The sequence below is a fragment of the Gekko japonicus genome, unplaced genomic scaffold, assembly GCF_001447785.1.
Source record: "Gekko japonicus isolate JY-2015 unplaced genomic scaffold, Gekko_japonicus_V1.1 scaffold906, whole genome shotgun sequence".
Classification (NCBI taxonomy): Eukaryota; Metazoa; Chordata; class Lepidosauria; order Squamata; family Gekkonidae; genus Gekko; species Gekko japonicus.
Genome location: NW_015166451.1, coordinates 246,021 through 268,374, shown reverse-complemented (window position 1 = coordinate 268,374; position 22,354 = coordinate 246,021). Strand labels below are relative to the sequence as shown.

Genomic DNA, 22,354 nt, shown 5'->3' with positions numbered 1-22,354 from the left:
CGCTGGCGCCCCCCGCCCGGCTCTGAAGCGGTGGCGGTGAGGCCTGGTGCAGAGCGTTCCCTGCGCAAGCGAAGGGGACGCGCTGTCACTTTTGGGGGGATTTAAGTATCCCCCCGATATTTTTTTACAGGTTTCAGATTTTTGTGCACACCTGGGGACTGCCCCAAGTGTGCACAAACATCTCCCTCCCCCCCCAGGTGCCCCCGATGTGCGGAAATAAGTATCCGCACGCAGGGGGTGACTTCGGTATTAGATATATAGATATCCTCTCTTTTTGTGTGTCTGTCCACTTTGGAGCTATTTAAAAAAAAAAAAACTAATGAAAATGTCCTCTTTTGGGGTTGGAAGGTTAGGAATATTCCCATAGTAGCAATTTTCTCAGCTTAAATAGTGGGGGTATTTGAAAGGAGATTTGTTGTAGTGATCCATTGTTTTGAGTTAGTCTGTCTGGAAATACATCCTCCTTTTTGCTTTTCAAAATACGGTAACCCTATTTTCCTGGGCTATGTTCCGGCCCTGCTGCTGCAGCTTGAATGTGAACGCGGCCAACTGATAGGCAGGATGGATCTCACAGGACTGGTGTGTCTCCTTCCCAGGAGTGGGGAACCTGTGTGGCCCTGATAGTCATGCATGGGATTCCACCAGAAGGGAGCATCTTCCTTGTAGTTCGTCCGTGTGCCCAAAAGGGGGGCTTGCAGTAACGGCCTTTGCCATTCTCAGGCCGAGGCCTTCAATGGCCACTTGTGGTCCACTTAATTTTGATCGTAAATAATGTTTCACTTTAGATTCAGGTGGGCAGCCACGTTGGTCTGAAGCAAGAGAAGAAAAGTTTGAGTCCAGCGGCACCTTTGAGACAAAGTTTACTTCTGGGCATAAGCTCTCGTGGGCAGGCACACTTCTTCAGATACATATTTCATTTTACTCCTTCTTAACCAAGACATCCATCCTTTCTTTTTTAAAAACCCCTTCTTGTTCCATCACTTTTCTCCTTCTCTCTCCAAAACATGACTGTAGTTCCACTAGAGGGCCAGTTTGCTGTCGTGGTTAGGAGTGTGGACTCTAATCTGGGAGAACTACAAAACAGGTGAGGGATGTGGTGGAGACCTTGGGGTTCTGTTATCAGAGAGTCAACATGGAATGTTTCCTTCAGGAGTTGATAAGTAGTGATTGATAAGAATTGGGATTGCTACATGCTCAGATAAAGCAATTATGGTGAAACGGATTGTTCATTGCGCAGTATTCATTAGCGTGTGAGCGATAATAGAAGAAAATTTTCTACAGAAATTACTACAGTAAACCAGGGCTATTTTTGGGCAGGAACGCACAGGAACGGAGTTCCGGCTGGCTCCCAAGTTGGCCACGCCCAGCAGAAACTCGTTAGCATGATAGGCCACACCCAACAGCAGAAACTCATTAGGATTGGCTGCATTAGGGGGGTGTGGCCTAACGTGCAAAGGAGTTCCTGCTACAAAAAAAGGCCCTGGGTTTTGACAACAAACAAGGTAAACAGAATAAGAAGCAAAAGGTGGGTGTGGCTGGATAACCACACTTCTGATAACATGGGGGTGCGGCCTAATGTGCTAATGAGCTGTGCTGTCAGGGGTGTGGCCCAATATGCTAATGAGTTCCTGTTGTGGGGTGTGGCCTGTTATGCTAATGAGTTCCTGCTGGGCTTTTTCTACAAAAAGAGCCCTGCAGTAAACAATTTTGCAACTTATCTTTATTGATTCTTCGTTATTTTTGTCACGGATGTTGTTTTTGGAATTCAACCTCCAGCTGGAACCTGGAGAGCTCCTGGGATCACAATTAATTTCCAGATGATGGAAATCTGTTCCCCTGAATAAAATGGCTGTCTTGGAGGGTGGGCTCTATGGCATTGCATCCTGCTGGGGTCTCTCCCCTCCCCAAACCACGCACTCCCCAGGACCCACCCCCACATCTCCAGGAATTTCTCAACCCAGAGCTGGCACCCCTAGGCAACAGCTGACAATCAATGTGATAGAGAGACCTGAATGACTTGCACAGCAGCCCTCCATTTCGGGTTGCCAACTCTGCCTTGGGAAATTCCTGGAGATCTGGGGGCAGTGCCCAGGAACAGCAGAATTTGGGGAGGGGAGAGAGCTCAGTGGGGGTGTGATACCATGGAGCCTGCCCACCAAATCTTCTATTTACTCCAGGGGAAATGGTGTTTGCACTCTGTAGATGTCGTAATTAATTAAATAATTATCATATGGCTTTGTGTGCAGAATAGACAGAAGAGCCTAAGATTGTCTGGCAGCCACAGATTCTAGGTCTTCGAGCGTTATGCACCACTAGGGGGTGAGCTAGACTTTTTTAAAGGCAAGAGGCATTTCAGAGGTGGCTTGCCATTGCCTGCCTCTGCATCGCAGCCCTGGTATTCCTTGGAGCCCGCCCTTCCAAATACTAGCCAGAGCCGACCTTGCTTAGCTTCTGAGATCTGATAGGATCAGGCTATCCTGGGCTAGTCATAATTCCGGGAGAACTCCAGCCCCCGCCTGGAGGTTGTCCGCCCTACTACCATCTACTCCTCAGGAGGTTACCAAAGGTCATTTGGGAGCACCGACAGCAGGAATTTCTAAACTGGTTCAACAGTTACCCTCTTTTCTCAAGGAACAATAAGATCTTTAGTTCCGTGTGAGTGGAGCCAAAGATCCTTAACATGAAATTGTCATCGCGCTCAACAAATTACAACTCCCAGGATTTTTTTTTTTGCAGGGAAACGATGAAAGTTAAACTGGTATATTTCATAACGTCTGTTTAACCCTTGTGCACTGATTGCTTTAACAGATTAAGATGGATCTTCCCCCCCCTCTTGGAATCAGATTGACAGAAACATGGCAGGGTCCCCTCTCCTTGCTGCCCAAAAGGCTGACAATTCTAAAGCTAGTTGACCTACAGCATGTATTCTCTCACTGTCTACCTGTCCTTAGCAGCAGAAGAAGAGATTGGATTTATACCCCGCCCTTCACTCAGAGTCTCAGAGCGGCTTACAAACTCCTTTCCCTTCCCCTCCCCACAACAGACACCCTGCGAGGTAGGTGGGGCTGAGAGAGGTCTGACAGAACTGTCCTCGAGAGAACAGCTCCGACTGAACTATGGCTTGCCCAAGGTCATCCAGCAGCTGCACGTGGAGGAGTGGGGAATCAAACCTGGTTCTCCCAGATCTGAGTCCGTGCACTTAACCACTACACCAAACTGGCTCTCAGCTGTAGAAAAGACCAGAGTCCAGTCGCAAAATTTGAGGCAGGGTAGGAGCTTTCTTCAGATAAGGTAAAGGTAAAGGTTCCCTTGCTCAAAAGCCAGTCGAATCCGACTCTAGGGTTGCAGTGCTCATCTCCGTTTCAAAGCCGAAGAGCCAGCGCTGTCCAAAGATGTTTCTGTGGTCATGTGGCCGGCATGACTAAACACCAAGGCGCACGAAACGCTGTTACCTTCCCACCGAAGTGATATCTATTTATCTACTTGCAATTTCTTGCTTTTGAACTGCTAGGTTGGCAGGATTCTTCAGATACACGTCTTCAAATTTTACCTGTATCTGAAGAAATGAGCAGTGACTCACGAAAGCTCCTACCCTGACACTTTTTCTTTAGTCTTTAAGGTGCTACTGGACTCTTGCTCTTTCTTGCTGGCTACCCATCTTGATCTGCGTGTCCTTAGGAGCTTATATGAAATGTTATGTTGAAAAATTTGGACAGAAAGAGGTTTTTCTCCCATTCCTACAATACTAGAACTCGGGATCACCCAACAAAGTTGATGTGTGTTAGGACTGGAACATGTAACAGGAAGCACTATTTTTATATAACGCACAAATAACGTATGGAATTCACTACTACAAGCAGGGATCTTTTTGTAGCAGGAACTCCTTTGCATATTAGGCGACACACCCCTAATGTAGCCAATCCTCCAAGAGCTGACAGAGCTCTTCTTACAGGGGCTACTGTGAGCTATTGGAGGATTGGCTCCATTAGGGGTGTGTCGCCTAATATGCAAAGGAGTTACTGCTCCAAAAAGAGCCCATACTCCACAGTTAGAGTTGCCAAGCTCCAGGTGGTAGCTGGAGATCTTCCATTATTATAACTGGTCTCCAGACAACAGAGTTCAGTTCACCTGGAGAAAATGGCTGCTTTGGAAGGTGGACTCTATGGCACTATACCCATTGAAGCCCCTCCCCAAACCCCACCCTTCTGAGGCTCCATCCCCAAATTACCCAGGTATTTCCCAACCCACAGCTGGCAACCTTATCCATAATGGCTAAAGAGAACCTCCATGCTCTGAAGCAGTACACGGGCCAGGGCTCTTTTTGTAGCAGGAACTCCTCTGCATATTAGGCGACACACCCCTAATGTAGCCAATCCTCCAAGAGCTTACAGTAGCCCCTGTAAGAAGAACTGTGTAAGCTCTTAGAGGATTGGCTACATTAGGGGGGTGTCGCCTAATATGCAAAGGAGTTCCTGCTACAAAAAGAGCCCGCCCCCGACCAGCAGATGTCTGGGACAAATAAGGAAGGAGAGCTGTTGCCTTCATGTCCTGCTTGTCATCTTCCCAGAGGACAGCATCGAGCTGGCCACTGTTAGAAACAAGATGCTAGACTAGATGGATTTTTGTTCTGGTCCAGTAGTCTCTTCTTATGTTCTTAATTAATACATTTTCATCCACGAGCCCCCACTGATACGAATGGGATCTAAGCAAGTGCACTCAACAACAGACCTGAATGTATTGTTTTTTTTCCAATGGACATCTAAAAGATTAGTCCAGTGTAAACAATTTGCAGGCATAAGTCAACTTTTTGAGAGGGTGTCATGCGGTTGGAGCTGGGAGGTTGGCACGGAGCCGAGCCGCGTGACACTTGAAAGTGTGGTAATGAATACTGGCGGAAGTTTCCTTAGACATCAGCTCCGCATTAGTAACAAAGCCGGTTCTGCCAAAACGTCTCTTTTGCTCTAGCAACTGTTTTGCCACAGAATGTGGTAATGGATGTGAGAGCTCGAGTCCCACGGCCCCTTTCCTTACTGCAAAACTATCAGCTAACCCCTAGATTCTCTGACCCTCTCCCTCCAAGCCTCAGTGTTGCTACTTATATTATTACTACCATCAGATAACACTGTTTGTCCCTTTGTACACAGTCGCATAATATTTGTGCAAGTCCAGAATGGTTCTTTTAAGCTGTTCAGAGAAGTCTGCTTTTCAGAGGCTGCTTTATAGCCCACTTTTTTTTCTTTAGTCCACCCAATCTGAGTCAGTCTCACTCTTGCTTCCAACTTCCCATTTCCCTCCGTACCTCAACCCCCTTCTTCCCTGTTCCACTAAACAACGCCACTCTTTGTTCAGCTTTGCCATAGAAACCCAAGGCAGACAAGCTCAACCTCCTAAATCTTGTCTCCTCTTACACTAAATGTAATTAGAATTATGGCCTCGGGAAGGAGGGGAACTCCAGGCTTCGAGGTCGCTGAAAGGTTTCCTGTCAGAACCAACAACTTCATCTTAATTCTCAGGGCTACCAAGTGAGCCGTCTGATGTGCCAAAAGAGGTGTGACCGTTATAATAGACCCAAAGCCATTCCAAAATGCCATTCACAGGTTGGAGGGGTAGTACAGCCCTAGGACTGTGTATATCAGCATTAGTGCTCTTAAAACCATCCAACTCCCATCAAGGAGATTAAACTAAGTGCATTTACTGTTGGATTTAAATGATCTGTGGTTGCTGACAATAGATTCCTTCAAGAGGTTTACAGGAGGAAAGAAACAAAATAATAACAGCAGTAGTAGCCTTTGACTCAAATATCTAATATAGGGATGGGCACAAACCAGCTGACGAACCAAAGTTCATTCTGAATTTTGGCCTGTTCGGGGTTTGCGAACCAGAATTCGTGAACTAAAGAACCAGGACACACTACCATGAATTTTGGCACAATTCATGATGGCTTGTGACGATTCGTGAAGAGCAGAAAGCAGGGATTTCTCCCTGCTTTCTGCTCTTTAGGAGAAACATCTGACCAGCTGTGAGCTCCCCACAGCTCAGGTGTTTGGTTTAAATGACTCAGAGCCATTTAAACCCTGCTTTTAGCTCCCTGTGACTGTTAGTTTCCCACAGCTTTCTGCAAAAAACTGTGAGGAGCAGAAAGAGGGGCTTAAATCGAAGGGTTGAACTGCCTTCATGGGGGTACTTCATCCCTACCTTTCTGCTGGCTGCTGCTCACCACAGCCAGGAGAAAGGGAGAAGGGAAGCCTCTTCCCCAGTGAACCTTTCTCCCTTTGTCCTGATTGTATTTATTTATTTAGATTTCTAGACACTCTCCCCTGCATAGCAGAACTCAGGGCAGATTACAGCAATAAATATAAACAATTAATCTGAGACAATTAAAACATAATTACACAAGATTAAAACCTATAGAACATCAGCTAATACAATTCCCAAGATGGCAGTCAGGCACAAATTGACACATGCTCCCTACAAACGTTCTCTGCATGTGTGCCCATAGATGATAATAAATACTGGGCAAGTGGGCAAGGAAGTAGTGAAGCAGATAATACAAAATAAAGAGAGTAATAAACAGCGCAAGCAGGGTATTCTGTATTGTCAGATAAGCTCTCCACCTCTATAGCCACACATTATAATGATGATTACAATTGTCAAAAGCCACCGCTGCACATATTCTTACAAAACTCCACCATGCACTAATTCTAATAAATAATGATCTGTATAAAAGCAACATAGATGCCTAAGTTTCCTCAGCTCTCACTAACAAGGCAACCGCCTTAATTCCTCAGACGCCTTAACAAAATCCCACCCATTGCAAAAGTTGGTATATAACTATCTTCCTGTTTTATGGGATTATCACAGCACTGTGGCTTGGCTTCTGCTCTTATTCGCAGAACACTGAACCTTACTAAAGTTCTGTAAGGAAACTAGGCCATTGAAATAATCATTATCATTTGAGAAGTGAAGAGAAATGCCCCCCCCCCCCCCGGATGCCGTTAAAGTCCTCAGATCAATACTTTTAACTAAGCAAAACAGAACACTTGATTTCACTGGTTTTACCAGCCTTTCCAGCAGTTAAATGTTATTAAGTTCTCTCCATTCATCTGTCCTGTCTTACATCAGACAAGGCCAAGTCTTCCTCACTAGCCCACAGGGCAATTGCAGCTTTGGTCCCCTTTAAAGTCAGCTTACCTCTTTCACCAGGTCTTCCAGGCTGCCCAGAACTGCCAGGAAATCCTGGCCTTCCTGGAGATCCCGATTCTCCCTGAGGTCCAGGTGACCCTTGCCTCCCGGGTTCACCAGGAGGTCCAGGGATAGTTCGGGTTGACACGGATTGGCTTGGAACCTGATTCAAGATGGAGTTATATCTGGCCAGGTGTCCTGCAAGGTAGGAAGACCCACAGAATTTGACATTTCAACCAACTGACAGAAGCCACGCTGAGCACTTTATCTTCTAAGACTCAAAGCGACACAAATGTTCCAATAAATAAAAAAAATAAGCATCTTGTGGTAGCGCTCTACTTTTCTTAAAAAAAAATACAAACCCAGGCTCTAGATAGCTTTCAGGTTTGACAAGGATGTACATCCAGACCCTTTGTTAAGAAAGTGGGAGAACAGTCCCCCGTGTGAGAAGGAAAAAAGCACAAACACTGATATCAATAAATCAATCATAGCAGTGTGCCATCAAGTCACAACTGACTCACAGAGGACCAAGGGATTTTTATAAGGCAAGAGATGAGCAGAGGTGCTCTGCCATGGCCTTCCTCTGCAAAAAAACTGTGAGTTAGCTCACACTAACTCAGCTTAGAGGGAACACTGGTGGGCGCTAGGAGAAATTCCCTGCAACCTCCACTTGCTTCGTATCTGAGGGCTCCCAAGTGATCTGGGGGAAGGCAGGAAACCCAGGAACAGTAGCACTAGGAGAACAAGATAATGTGAAAATATAAGGACAACCTGATACACAGATGGCTGGCAGGGGAAGAAACTGGCCTCTATTGGTATGGGGCAGGGAAAATGGCTGCCGTGTGAGCAGGACTGGAAGCTGCCTTATACCGAGTCGGTGTGTCGGTCCATATGGACCCGTATCACCAATTCGGACTGCCAGTGGGGTCTCCATGACACAGGCAAAGAAAGGCCTTTCCTGACACAAGCAGCCTCCTGGTCTACCTGAATTGGCAGGAGACCTTTTGCACGTAAAACTCTTCCACCATCCCAAAACATCCACTTCCACTCGTGGAATGTCATGGAACGACAGGTGTCCCACCAACTCAAACACAAGGCATTGAGCAACTCGGTAGACCACCCGGTTCTTTGCTGCCTGCCAAGAGTTTTTTCAAGCATCCAGTGAGCATTCAGCAGTACCCAGTGGCACTGGGCATTCAGCTTCCTAGGTCATCAAGATGAACATGTCCCTATTTTAGAAATAAACTAAGATTGGTAACAGGTGAAACTGTATGAGACGTATGGATGCTTGTACCCACCCTGGATGAGCTGTTCACATACTTGACGAGCTACTGCCCGCACCATTGCTTGGGACTGAAGGTCTCCCTGTATAACAAGAATACCATAATTAGCTCCTGATTTTCCTCCAGAAAATAAGTGGCTTAGGACAGAGACGTTTCTCAAGTGGTTCCCACACATGGATAGGCTTGTGTAGTTTCCTCATTGCTGGTGCAGCTGCCAACACAGTGCAGCGGCAACAAAGCAGATAACATGGCAGGTTGTCCCCAAATCTTGTCCCAATCCCACAGCAACAAACATCCCCCGTCTCCTGGGTCACTGGGACTTTTTTGTTTTGTTTTTTAAAAAATGGTAATTGAATATCATTATATCGATATAAAATTATAATAGTATACCTGTGTATCGGGTTCTCTGAATTCCCAGCTTTCTTTTTTTTAAAGTAAGTCTCTAACCTCTTCCATTGCAAAGACATGCCTTTCCCTTATATCTCCACAATGGAAGAAGCTAGAGACCTACTATTTTATTAAAAGCTGTGAATTCAGAGAACCTGATACAGAGATGGCTGGCAGGGGGAGAAACTGGCCACTACAGGTATGGGGCAGGGGAAATGGCTGCCGTGTGATAGGGACTGGATAAACCAAACTTTCTCATATACACAGCAGCCATCCAGGCTCTGCTACGATCTCTCACAAAACTTTGCAGAAAGGCAGTTTTGGGAAAGATCGGATGAGAGATAGACAAACCCCAGGAGGTGCCTGAATGCACCACAATGCCGTGGGGAAGAGCAAATAGCCCAAATGAAAATGGCCTGATTGCTAGAAAATACACCCTGAGGCCTTTCACATTCCTATAGCCTGCTCAGTTCTGCGTTTACAACAGGATACTTACACGTTCCAGCTCCTGCCAACCTAGCAGTTCAAAAGCAAGAAATTGCAAGTAGATAAATAGGTACCACTTTGGTGGGAAGGTAACAGCGTTCCGTGCGCCTTGGTGTTTAGTCATGCCGGCCACATGACCACGGAAACGTCTTCGGACAGCGCTGGCTCTTCGGCTTTGAAACGGAGATGAGCACTGCAACCCTAGAGTCGGACTCGACTGGCTTTAGGGCTGCAAAGTCCCCCCGGGGGGCGGATTTCCCCCCGCTTTGGAGGCCCGATTTCCACCGCCGCGGAATCGGGCCCCGGGGGAAACCCCACCCCGGCGTGCACGTCAGCCAGATGTGACGTGCTGATGCCGGGCACGCTGGGGGCGGGGCCACAGCCATCTGAGGGGAAAACTCTATGTTTTCCCCTCAGATGGCTGTGGCCCCGCCCCCAGCGTGCCCGGCATCAGTACGTCACATCCGGCTGACGTGCATGTGGTGCGCGCGCACAGGACGCCGGACGGGAGCCCCCCGCCGCCAAGAAAAACGCACTTGGCAAACCTAACTGGCTTTGGAGCAAGGGAACCTTTACCTTTACCTTTACTTACACGTTCTCCTCTCTCGCCTTTTGGTCCTGGAAGTCCCTGTGGAAAAAAATTAGGACCAAAAATTAGTTTGCGTGTGTGTCTTTTTGCCCCCTCAGTGCTTCACTGGCTAAAAACATGTGGCAGAACGGAGGCCATGCGGTTTGGTCCACGTTGGAGCTGCAATTAAAGTCTTCAGTGAGGCCGACTGCAGCTCAGCAAATATGCAAACAGTAGTACCTTAAAGACTCACAAAATCTGTAGCAGGGTATGAGCATTCATGAGTCACTGCTTGACTCACGAAAGCTCAGACCCTGCCACAAATTTTGTTCTACTGGACTCTTGGCTCTTTTCTAACATGGCTATCCATCTTGATCTGTCCGGATATTAAGTTGGATTTATATTTGTGCTAGAGCTCTTGTGCAAGAAAAAGTACAAGAGAAAGATCACTATAGATGCTTGTGCTAAGTCAGACTTTATTCTAGCCACTCTTGCAGTTCCACCTGGACGAGATCTTGTGCAATCAGTTTCTGGGCACTATAACAGATTGGAAGGAACGCGCTAGGAACTGTACAAGATCTTGCACATGTGGGACTATGCTAAGTCTAGTTTCAGAGGGTAGCAGTGTTGGTCTGCAGTAGAACAGCCGAATGAAGTGCAGTTGAATGAAGTGCAGTAGCACTGTAGAGACCAACAAGATTTTCGGGTATGAGCTTTTAAGAGGCAACGTTCCCTTTGTCAGACACGAAATGTGCTAAGTCTGTTTACGTTTCTGCTTGGCCTACCACTGGATCCGAGTCACTGGCTGTCAACCAAATTGAGGAGAGAGGAAGATCCATTTGTACAACAGAGATGGGCACGTGTATATAGTTGTACAATCAACAACTTCAAACCCTTGCACAACCAAATATGAAATAATGTAAACTAGTTGAGTAACATACTTAGAAAACTGCAATGTGGTTGAACACGTCCTTCCAAAGACAGTGTGTGTTCTTCATGAGCAAGCTAATCACAGTTCACAGGAACTGTGCAATTGTTTCATATTAAATGGGCAAACTAACCAAAAGGGGATTTGCACAAAACATCTGAGAAGATGATTGACATGGGAGGGGCGGTACAAACAGCGGGAGTTTCCAATGTGTCTTGGATACCTATAGGCTTAGTTATGACGTACAATGAGTCAAACCACACTCTTGCTGGCCGCTTCAGTTTCTCTTACGATAGTTTGCAGCTGCTTACCTACTGAACAGATACACAAACTGTCCCACAGCACCAGGGACTGCGAATTTATCACAGGGCATACGATAAAGGGCATAGGGCATATTAAAGTGACACAACCTCATATGGAAGATAGGATTTGTGGTGCACTAGTCAAAAAGGAAGTGCACAATTTTATTGTTACTTACAGGGGGACCAACGTCTCCTTGCTTTCCAGCATTCCCTGTAACTCCTGGCACACCTGGAGCACCAGGTATCCCCTACACGGAAAGAACAAGAGCAAACTTCAATATACTAATGCCAAATGAAGTATTACCAAAATATATTATCCATAAGAACATGAGAGACGCCAATGTTGGATCAGGCCAAAGGCCCATCCAGTCCAACACTCTGTGTCACACAGTGGCCTGTGTATCCAGTAATCCATGACAGCACGCCTGAGAAACTGAATTTAAAAACATAGCTGACATTACTGCACAATAATTTGGTGTGTTATATGTCTTCAAGTCGCTTCTGACTTATGGGGACCCTATGAATTATTGGCCTCCAAAACATCCTATCATTGACAGCCTTGCTCTGGGTATTGCAAACTGAAGGCCGTGGCTTCCTTGATTGAGTCAATCCATCTCATGTTGGGTCTTCCTCTTTTTCCTACTGCCTTACTCTTTGCCTAGCATGATAAATATTTTACCAGGACAGCCAATGGTCACCCTGAATGAGCCCCATCTTAAGATTCCATTTTCTGGCACAACCACAACTACTGAAAATACACCTAATGTGTGTTTGATATCCCGCCCAACCACCTCCTCACACCCACTCAGATTTTGATGGTTCTCTAGGAAGTGGTATGCTATAGCTAGGGTTGCTAGATCCCCTTGTCATGCCACTTGGGGGATTTGCAGGGGGGGGGCATTCCAGGATGTCCCCAATGTGATGACATCACCCAGAAGTGATGTCATTGCGTCGGTGACATCGGGGGCAACACTCTGGTCTTTGGGCAAAACTCTATGGTAAAACCAGCTTCAAACCAGAGCATCGCTCACAACGCCCCAACGTGATGATGTCACTTCCAGGTGACACCATTGCATTAGGGATGTCACACAGTGATGTTGCTGTTTGGGGGTGGGGGTTTTCCCCACCAGCTGGCCGAAGGCAGACAGAAGCCCAAAAACCTCGGGGAATTCCCACCCAGACCTGGGGATTGGCAACCCTAGCTACAGCCTTCCACACAGACACATATATTGGTAGAATCTGATTGCAGCACCAAATGCAGTTTCATGGCAGTTTCCCCATGTGGACAACCACATCAAAAGCAGATGTGTGTTGTGGCTACTGGGTTACCTAGGGGAGTGATGTGAAGTATTGCCTTCCAGGGGTATTTAGCTCACGCTAGCTAAAATGTAATAGTACCGGGGGGGGGGTGTCTACATTTTATGTAACTCTGTACAGGAACATACGGTTTAAAGGGCAGCTTGCCGTGTATCTCTTTTTATGTCTATGTTTACTTTCTATCTTTCTATTATTTTCTAGGAGCTGCGGTGGCTCAAGTGGTTAATACGCTGAACTGCAGGCTGTGGAAGGTTGGTAGCTCAGCAGTTCGAGACCCGGGTTGCCGCATGACGGAGTGAGCTCCCATCTCTAGTTCCAGCTCCTGCCAGCCTAGCGGTTCGAAAGCAAGAAATTGCAAGTAGATAAATAGGTACCACTTCGGTGGGAAGGTAACAGCGTTCCGTGCGCCTTGGTGTTTAGTCATGCCGGCCACACGGCCACGGAAACGTCTTCGGACAGCGCTGGCTCTTCGGCTTTGAAACGGAGATGAGCACCGCAACCCTAGAGTCGGACTCGACAGGCTTTCGAGCAAGGGAGACCTTTACCTTTTTAAAAAAAACTTTCTATTGTATTATCATAGCTGAGTTATAGTTCGCTCTGTATTTGACTATGAAATAAAATAAAATTAAATTTTTTAAAAATGTAATAGCACTGTGGAAATACTTGGCCAATACTTACCGCAGGTCCCGGGGCCCCTTGTGATCCTGTGGGTCCATCTTTCCCAGGAAGGCCCTAAATAACAGAAAGGCACATGAAATTAGTATATTGCTCTTTACACTGAGTAAGAAGTAACAACCATCTCCTATACATTGGACTAGTAAGTTCACTGCACAGCACGGTGGCGATTCCAAAGTCAGAGAAGAGCACGAAGCTCCATGCAAACACGACAGGGCCATGTCAGAGCTCCCTCTGCATTGAAGCTGCAGCGTGCTTTCCAGAGCTGGTGATGGGTGGGGCTGAAAGCATTTGAACCAGATTTTTACAGTACGCAACACCACCAAAGGAGTCCAGGGTCACTATCTAGAGGCAGGGAATGGCAAATCAACTCTGAACATCTCATCCCTTGAAAACCCTATGGGGTCGCCATAAGTTGGCTGTGACCTGAGGGGGAGGAGGAGGAGGAGAAGGAAACAAAGTCGAAGAAGAAGGTTTACATCATGATTTCAGTGTTCAAAGAGCTTTCGGAATACATGCATGCATTTATTTATTTTGTTGTTGTTGTTGTTGTTGTTATTATTATTACTTCAACTTATATACCGCTCCTTCCCGAGGGCTCGGAGCGATTTACAGAGAAACAATTTAACATCCTAGCTAGGGCCACATAGTACAGGGGAGAACTGAATGCCTACCAGGCACCCGAGCAGGGTGTGTTCGCTTGATGTTGCTCTTTTTTCCGGCTCTTTTTTCCATGGTGGGTTCTTTTCAAGGCGATGGTGTCTCGGCGAGATCTTTCTTCTGGTAGCGACTCCTTCTGGATTTATTTATTTAAATCTCACTTTTCTCCCCAGCTGGGACTCAAGAGTGGCTTAGAATATCATTCTCCCCTCCTCCATTCTCTAACAACAAGCCTGTGAGACAGGCCAGACTGAGAGATTTTGACAGGCCCAAGGCCACCCAATGAGCTTCCACAGTAGAAGTGGGTATTACAACCAGGATTGCCCAAGGTCCTAGTCCACTACTCTGTCCACTATACCACATTGCCTCTATGAATGCTGCAGTCTTTATAATGACGACTTCATACATTAAGTCACTATTATTCTCCTTATATTACACATTGTGGAGGGGAGGGGGGAGCACTGAGGTTTCCTAATGGGTTTGTGGTTCGGGTAAAGTTTGAACTAGGGAGTTCCTGGTGCACAGTTGAACTTCTTAGTAAGTATAGTTACAAGAGCTCTTAATATTTGTTAATGCTTTTCATGGATCTCCTAGGCAGCACAATTTCTGGTTTTCTTTAAAAGCATGCAGAGTGTTAATTTCAAAAGCTGAACTTCACTCCTCACGCCACCAGGATGCATCATAAGTTGGAGCTTATTACATGATACGGTAATATTGCAATGCAAACCGTTATTCATAGAAACACTTCAGCACTCCTATGAGTTTGTGCCATTGAACTGACGTTGAAGGGAAAAGACTTTTAAAAGAACTATTACAACAGCCACATTTAAAATGAAAAAGAACTTGTACATGCATTACTAAAACGTAGACCTTTTGACAAACTGAAAATTTAGATTTCATCTTCCATAATCCATTTTGGAGTATGTCCTCCCCATCCCTGAAACTCATGTTTTCGAGTTAGAATATACTGTAAAATGTTACAGTCACCACCCAACACCCGTGATCCACATGTGGACATGGGTTTCTGTAACAACTACAATGGAACCACATAAATAACTTTAGCCGGTTTCCTCTGTGGTCACAGTGTGTATAAGGCTCTGCCCAGGGGATGGTTAGGGGTTTGTACTACAGTATATTTGGCCCCTAATGCGCATGATGTAAAATCCCCATACACTTTGAATCATGTTCAAAATTTGGACTCCTTGGCTAGATTCCAGCAGGAGGCCCTCCCCTGTCATCTCAGCCTTGTCATAGAAGGTAGAAACTATTCCCCTGGCATGGAGTTTCTGAATTAGAGAAAGGCAAACACGTCAGCTGAAATGGAAATAGCTTTCAACGCCACCACTGCCAGTTTAAGCTTGCTACAAGAAGAAGTCAGTTCGCTATCCAAAATGGTAACTCAAAAATCATATGACTTTAGATATTCTGTGTTTCAGTGATGCTTGTTTTTCCACATCGCCTGTAATTGCTGGCTGTGGTGCATGTAGAGTAGTTTGACTCAGTGTGAGGCCCAAAGGAGATGTTACGATAAACGCATGACTGTCGATGAAAAATGGCAGCCACTGGCTGCTGTTGCTGAAAAGTGGGAAATGTGAAAATGTGGTGACGTCAAGGCATCAAGGTATATAATATGACACAGTGGGATAATCCACTGCCATTTTCAGAGGCAGTCATGCGTCCGGTCTAGTTTGATCCTGAATCTCCTGGCGAGACTGACTTGCCCCTTCCACCGTACCCTACTCAGGGTGTGCATCCTTCCCCTTCCACTTTTCCACTCAAGAGTCCATCCACACTGTCAGAAGGTTTGAACCATGCCAATTCACCTGCTTAAATGGGAAGAGAGGAGGTAAGCCCCACCTGTATGCTTTTGTTTCTATCATACTCAACCAGGGTTGCCAGGTGGGGCGTTGAGTTCTCCTGGAGTTCTCCTGGAGTTACACCACCATCTTTTCCACCACTTTCCATGAATTTCTTGAAACCTTCCAGTACTATGCATAATCGTATTTGGGGTTTCTAGTGACCCCAAGAAATACTGAAAAATGATTTTAGCACTGTTCCCATATATAAATAGATGGACCAACACCTATTAAGGAGCCTATGAGTAGCTTTCTATTGCACTTGGAGGTCTGTGGACTGCAGCCTTCCTTTCCACTCTTAAAAGTTTCACAAAAATGCTTCCACGTGGGTTTCTTTTAAAAGTTTATAATTTGCTTTCAAAGGTCCCAGCTTTTCCCATTTGGCTGCTACAGAGTATTTCCATCTAAACTCTCCGGGTATGTTTATTTAGGAACTTTTCCCGTATCTCTTGGCCATTTACAAATTTCCTCCTACTGTTTCGTTTTATTTTGGTTTTGTTAGGTGTAAAAATTGTCCTTCGTAAATCAAGTCGAACAAGAAGCAAGTGTGCAAGGAGCATTCCCACTGCTGTCCTTCAGATAGAAGATACATTCCAGTTTGGACACAACTTCAAAAACTCATGGCTAGATCTCATTTCTCGGGTTACCACACAGCAAATCCACATCTTAAACTGATTCCAGCATGCAGAGAAGGAATGGAACGATAGTTATGTCTGCCCACCAGCAAGCAAGGGCCATATCAGATGCTAAAACAATGTAAAACCCTGGACTTTTTTTTCTTATGGTTATGCTTGTGCTAGCTCTAAGCCAGGAGCAGTTATGGAATATCACAGCACCACACAACGAATGGAGGGGACAGGCACGCTGAGGAAGGATCAATCCCACTCCAGTTCCATAGTCTTTAGGGCACCCAAGACCAAAATTAGTCTTGGTTCAGTAAACATAGGATCCCAATTCCTGTGTTTGCGTCCAAAGGGGGGGGGGAGATATACAGATAAGGAGCACTGGTAAGAGATAATTAACCCATCCCTCCTCTCCATTCCCCCCCCCCGCAAACTTCACGTAGGATCTTTCTTCCATTAACCAGGCATATCTCCTAAGGAAAAAGCGGAGAAGCTTGGTTGTAGGGGGGTCCAACTTCTGCTCATCCACCCAATGCAGCACTTTTAATCACCACCATTCTGCTGCTTAAGAGGGATTTGGTGGTAGGCCTGCTGTGCATACAAGACTGCACAGTTGCCTCTAACTCGGCCTTAATGCATGGATCCTAAACCTGGCTTCCATTGGCACTGTGCCCCACCCATTTCAGGAGCTGTCCTCCACCATGGAGTGGAATTGGAGCTAGGTGCTCTTCAGCTCATGGAAAGACACTGCTGTTGAATGACTGTTCATTCTGCAACTTTAGAAATTTGGCCATCTCCTGTCTTTCTGGCACAGAGCTAAGGGTGTATTGCTTCATAACACCAAGAGAGGAGGATACTGAAGGGAGGAGAAGAGGAGATTAGTCCTCACAGTTTCTGAAGAGCCCCAACTGTATCTTCCCGGAGAAAGAGTGAAGATGGGCGCAGAACCCAAAGGTCTACTTTGCTCAGACACCTGCCTCATGTAACGTGCCACAATAAAGTTTTTGCAAAAGCTGGTGGCTATGCTGTCCATGTGTACTGTGCAAAAGCAATACTTAAACCTGTGGTTATTAAGTATTGCTATTTAACAAAACCAGGTAAGGAACCAGAGAATCCTCTTCCTCCTTTCCTAGTATGAAAGCTCAGAGTCCGTGTTAGATGAAAATTAAACTAGTAATCTCTAGGCTAATCCTGCATTGAGCAGGGGGTTGGACCTGAAGGCCTGTATAACCCCTTGATCCTATGATTCCAATTTGGGATGACAGTAAGGGGAAATCACATTTTTAAAAATTGTGACAATGAAATATTTATTTTCATCTTTTGGAATTGTGAAACTGTGAACTAAGCGGCAAATCGGTTATTATGCACATTGTGTGTGTAATGTGCCATCAAGTTGTAGCCAACTTGTGGCAACCCCAGCAAGGGTCTTTCAAGTCCCCAAATGTAGACAGCTTCAAGAGGGGATTGGATAAACATATGGAGCAGAGGTCCATCAGTGGGACACTCTGTCTGGGGCAGTGATGCTCGGTATTCTCGGTGCTGGGGGGGGGCAACAGTGGGAGGGCTTCTGGAGTTCTGGTCCTGCTGGTGGACCTCCCGATGGGACCTTGGTTTTTGCCACTGTGTGACATAGAGTGTTGGACTGGATGGGCCATTGGCCTGATCCAGCATGGCTTCTCTTATGTTCTTAAGCAGAGGTGGTTTGCCATTGCCTTCCTCTGCAAAATCTTCCTTAGTGATCTCCCTTCCGAGTACCGACCCTGCTTAGCTTCTGGGATCTCATGAGACTGGGCTATACCACACTGCCTTCCCTCCCATTATGCACACTGAAGTTTAGCAAAGAAGATGTAAATAGATGTGAAACACTATAAGTTCGGAATCTAAATGGTAACAATCTACAACAGGGTTAAATGTAAATATTATTAAATGGTGTTATTAATTGTACAGTAAAACGTACGTAAAACTAGTTAGTGGTACTATTTAGTATTAGGGAGCAAATGTAGTGTCCATGAGGATTACATGTTGGTGTCAGTAATAGTGGTGGATTCTTATTACAATTGGGGGGGGGTAAGAAGTGTAACAGTTATTGGAACCAACTTGGCTGTTATTGTAATTCATTAGAGAGAAGAACTTAATATATGTGTTTATTAGCAGGAAGAACTGCAATATTCAGTAAGATTAGAAGCAACACTGGCTCTTGCCAATGCCTTTCAGCAGAGAGAATTTTTATTTGGAATAAGAGCAGTATTAACTGCTATTACTGTATTATTACTGAGAAAAACTCCACTGGGACAAAATATGATTCTATTGTTTAACAGAGGTGTCATATATGATGGAGTTGTGTCATATTTGCTGCTGTTATATAATGTGACAGAGAAACGCTAATGCCTATGGAATTTTGATGTTACATTCTGCACATATTATTTGACCATTAAGGTAGCTTTCTAAAGTGAGCAATGAATAGGTGAAATCCCATATCAAAAGTCTTCAGATAAATATAATAGTTAAACATAGGGCTACAAAAGAGAGCTAGAAGAAGACAAAATATCAAATCAAAAGGAGATTAGTATTAAAGTATTAAATCAAAAAGACGGAATCAAATAAAGAGAGACTGTAAGAAGACACATTAGGAGAGCAAAAGAGAAATGTTAAGAATACGGATATCAAAAGATAGATGTACCACAAGAACATGATTTCAGGGGGGGAAATGAGGAAGAAAATAAGGCAGAAATTAGTGACATTTGATAAGAAAGCTGAGAAGCTGGAAAACTATTGAACGTTAATGAATTCTGTTTGAAGGAATTCATGGACAAACGTTAAGAGTACAGATAAAGAAATTAATAAGATAAAAGACAGACTGGAGGAACTAGAGTGTGAAATTAGATGATATAATTTAAAACTGAGGAGTCCCTGAAACTACAGAAAAAGATCAGCTTGTTGATTATCTACAAAATCACTACACAAAACTAAAAGTTCCATTTATGAGTTGGAAAATCAAGAAAGCTACACTAGGAGTCAATTATAGCAGAAAGAAACTAATTCTAAGTCATGAATTACGAACAGCCGCAGTCAGTAAATGTGCAATACTACAGAAACCAAGAGAATCACACAGCTTGACAGACTTACTAAGACAAAACAACCTAAATTATAGGCTTCCGGTCTGGCTAAGATGGAGGACTGAAGCGTTTCGCGATCGTGCGAAGCGAGCGACGGCCACTTTTGACAGTTTGGGCAATACACAGCCCAACGCATCACTCCCCAGCGAGGGGGGGGGACAAGCAGGCAGCAGCGCCCTAGAGGGAGTGTGAGGTTGGCGTAATCCAGCTTCGGAAGAAGCTGAATTGGGCTTTGACCTCCTCCCACGAAGAAGGCAAGTGCCAAGCAACTCTATAGTGGCCGATCGAGCCGGATTACCGGCATAAATTCTTCGTCAGCAGACTTCTTTGAAGAAGGACAACAACTGTGAGTTAAAAGAAACAATGCGAAACCCGTTTTGAACGTGCTAGATAACAAGTAGATATATGTTTCTTTACATCTGACAAATCAGAGGCTTATTATTCAAATGACCACTGTCTTTTGTAACCAATTATGCTTTTTGAATATTGTTTTCTTGGTGATGTCAGTCCATGTATAAAATATCATGTATTTCCTGAATATGTTCAGAATATGTTCAAGAAGAAGAAGAAGAAAAAGAAGAAAGTTGTCAATTTTTGATGAGTTATTTGGTCCAACTGTTTTCTTGTTATTTGAAATAAAACATAGATCTCCTCATTTGACTTCATTTTTGACATGGAATCCAATATGTACAACACACTCTTGGTACTTCTAACTTGTTATAATACTATGAAACTACAGTGATATGTCAGTTTTCGGGTTTTGTAAAGAAAGCCCCACAAAAGCCTTCCAGTGGTGAGGGGAAATACCATCAGGGGCAGCAAGGGAAATAGTCCCAATGTGGACCAGACCTGCATAAGAACATAAGAGAAGCCAATGCTGGATCAGGCCAATGGCCCATCCAGTCCAACACTCTGTGTCACACAGTGGCCAAAATTACCAGGAGGTCCAGCAGTGGGGCCAGGACACTAGAAGCCCTCCCACTGTTGCCCCCCCAAGCACCAAGAATACAGAGCATCACTTGCCCCAGCCTGAGAGTTCCTATCTATACCTTGTGGCTATAGCCACTGATGGACCTCTGCTCCATATGTTTATCCAATTCCCTCTTGAAGCCATCCATGCTTGTAGCTGCCGCCACCTCCTGCGCCAGTGAATTCCATGAGTTAATCACTCTTTGGGTGAAGAAATCTGCATCTTCCTATCCACATGCCACATGTGTGGCAGTTTAAAGACAAAAAGAGCTACTGCAAGCAGAAGCTGTTATGAACTCGCTCCCAGTTCATCAGATGCATGAAATGTGCTCTTAGTTAGCAAATACAGTACAAAGGCAGAGAGAAAATGTGAACAGTGGAGTCAAAAGACAAGAAATGCAAGAGGTACAGCCACAACAACTCCCACTTCCTAGTCATGATATTTCAATGCCTCAAGTGTGAGAAGAAGAAAAACCCAATTCATACGTCGCTAAGTTCATGTGGCGGACGTGTGGACTGTCAACAGATGTGCACAGGCACTCTATTCCCAGATATATAGGATCCCAATTTGGATTAGGCCACAGTTTATGGTGAGAAGGGGCTTAAAACTCCCCCCTCGGTGCCTTTTTCCTGACCTGAGGTGGCCATGGAGGGGCCTTATTTGCCCCACTGGTGAGACTCCCACGTAGCCCATGAGCACATTTAAATTTTCCCTGCAGGGCAAATAGTGGATTCTGGAGCTATTTGAGGTTGGGGGGGAAGGCATAAGCCCCTATTTCCCACAACCTTAATCTTATTGGGACCCCACACACCTGGGAATTATGTTCCCAGCACAGTACTCCAGGGTTATGTCAGATACAAAGTCTTCCATTTCGACTTGGACTGATACAAAGTCTTCCACTTGGACTATTCCCCAGTACCCCAGTCTTATTGGGACCCCACACAGCCAGCAGTTACCTTCCCAGATCAGAACTCCAGGGGTAAGCCTGATACAAAGTCTTCCACTTGGACCTTGCAAAAATGTGAGATAGTGTCAAGCTTCCCAATTAATTCTAATAATGTTTAGACATTCCTCAAAGTTCCTTCACAAACTCAGCCCTTATGGCCGAGGCAATATCAGCAATACCGGCCCTGAGGCGCTGCCTAAAGGGTAATTCTTCAGCATCTATTAAAAGATTCCTGTTTGGGCTTTAGAAACTTGGTCTGTGCTGTTTTTGGAGCAAAGCACAGAAATTCTTCTCTAAATAACGTTAACACGGCACAACTGCAGCCAAGTGGTTTTTGGATCTCTGCTTTTCGGAACACACATGTATGCACACACGCCTCATTTACAGCAGGGCCATTGTTTGAAGCGCCGAGTGCAGGCGAGTCCCACTTCACAGCCCTCGAATACAGCGTCAGTGTGTGTGTGTAAGAAGGGGATTAAGCAAAATGAAGTAGAGGGAGTATATTTGTGGCCAGCACCTTTCTAATAACTAACAGATGCCGAATTTGCCTTGCTCACTCGTCCAAGTTTAAAGTTTATTCCCAAAGCAGGTTCAGAAGGGCAAAGGGAGACAAGGTGGTTTGAACGGTTATAGCCTTTGCTATCCTTAGACCATTCATTCTGAGCTTTGCTTTGGGGCTTCTTTGCACACGACATGTCTTCTGCACTGGTGTTAGGCAAATCAAATATGGAATGTGTCACTGTTGTACGCTACAAAAACAAAACAATTTAAAAATCACCTCTAGGTACCTATTGCCACTACTACAGATAGGCTTGGTTCACATGAAGCACCAAACCATGATTTGGTGTAATATCCCAATGGGAACTCAGAAGTGGCTTCCATTATATCCACCTCCTCCATTTTATCCTCAAAATGGCAGTGGTGGGAGTAGAGTTGCCAGTTCAGGGTTGGGAAATACCAAATATTTGGGGGGTCAAGTCTGGGGAGGGCAGGGTTTGGGGACGGAAGAAGAAGAACAAGAAGAAGAACAAGAAGAAGAAGAACAAGAAGAAGAA

The 22,354-nt window shown here is 45.2% G+C and overlaps 1 protein-coding gene across 1 annotated transcript in view; it reads right to left on the bottom strand.

The window, feature by feature from the left end:
- COL14A1 (collagen, type XIV, alpha 1) overlaps positions 1–22,354 on the bottom strand; it is a 193,140-nt gene that overhangs the window by 15,367 nt on the left and 155,419 nt on the right. The window contains exons 40-44 of the mRNA XM_015412024.1: positions 13,132–13,185; positions 11,313–11,384; positions 9,931–9,966; positions 8,481–8,547; positions 7,192–7,380 (exon numbers count right to left, since the gene is read on the bottom strand). Of these exons, the coding sequence (XP_015267510.1) occupies positions 7,192–7,380; positions 8,481–8,547; positions 9,931–9,966; positions 11,313–11,384; positions 13,132–13,185 (418 nt within the window). The remainder of the gene's footprint in view (positions 1–7,191; positions 7,381–8,480; positions 8,548–9,930; positions 9,967–11,312; positions 11,385–13,131; positions 13,186–22,354) is intronic.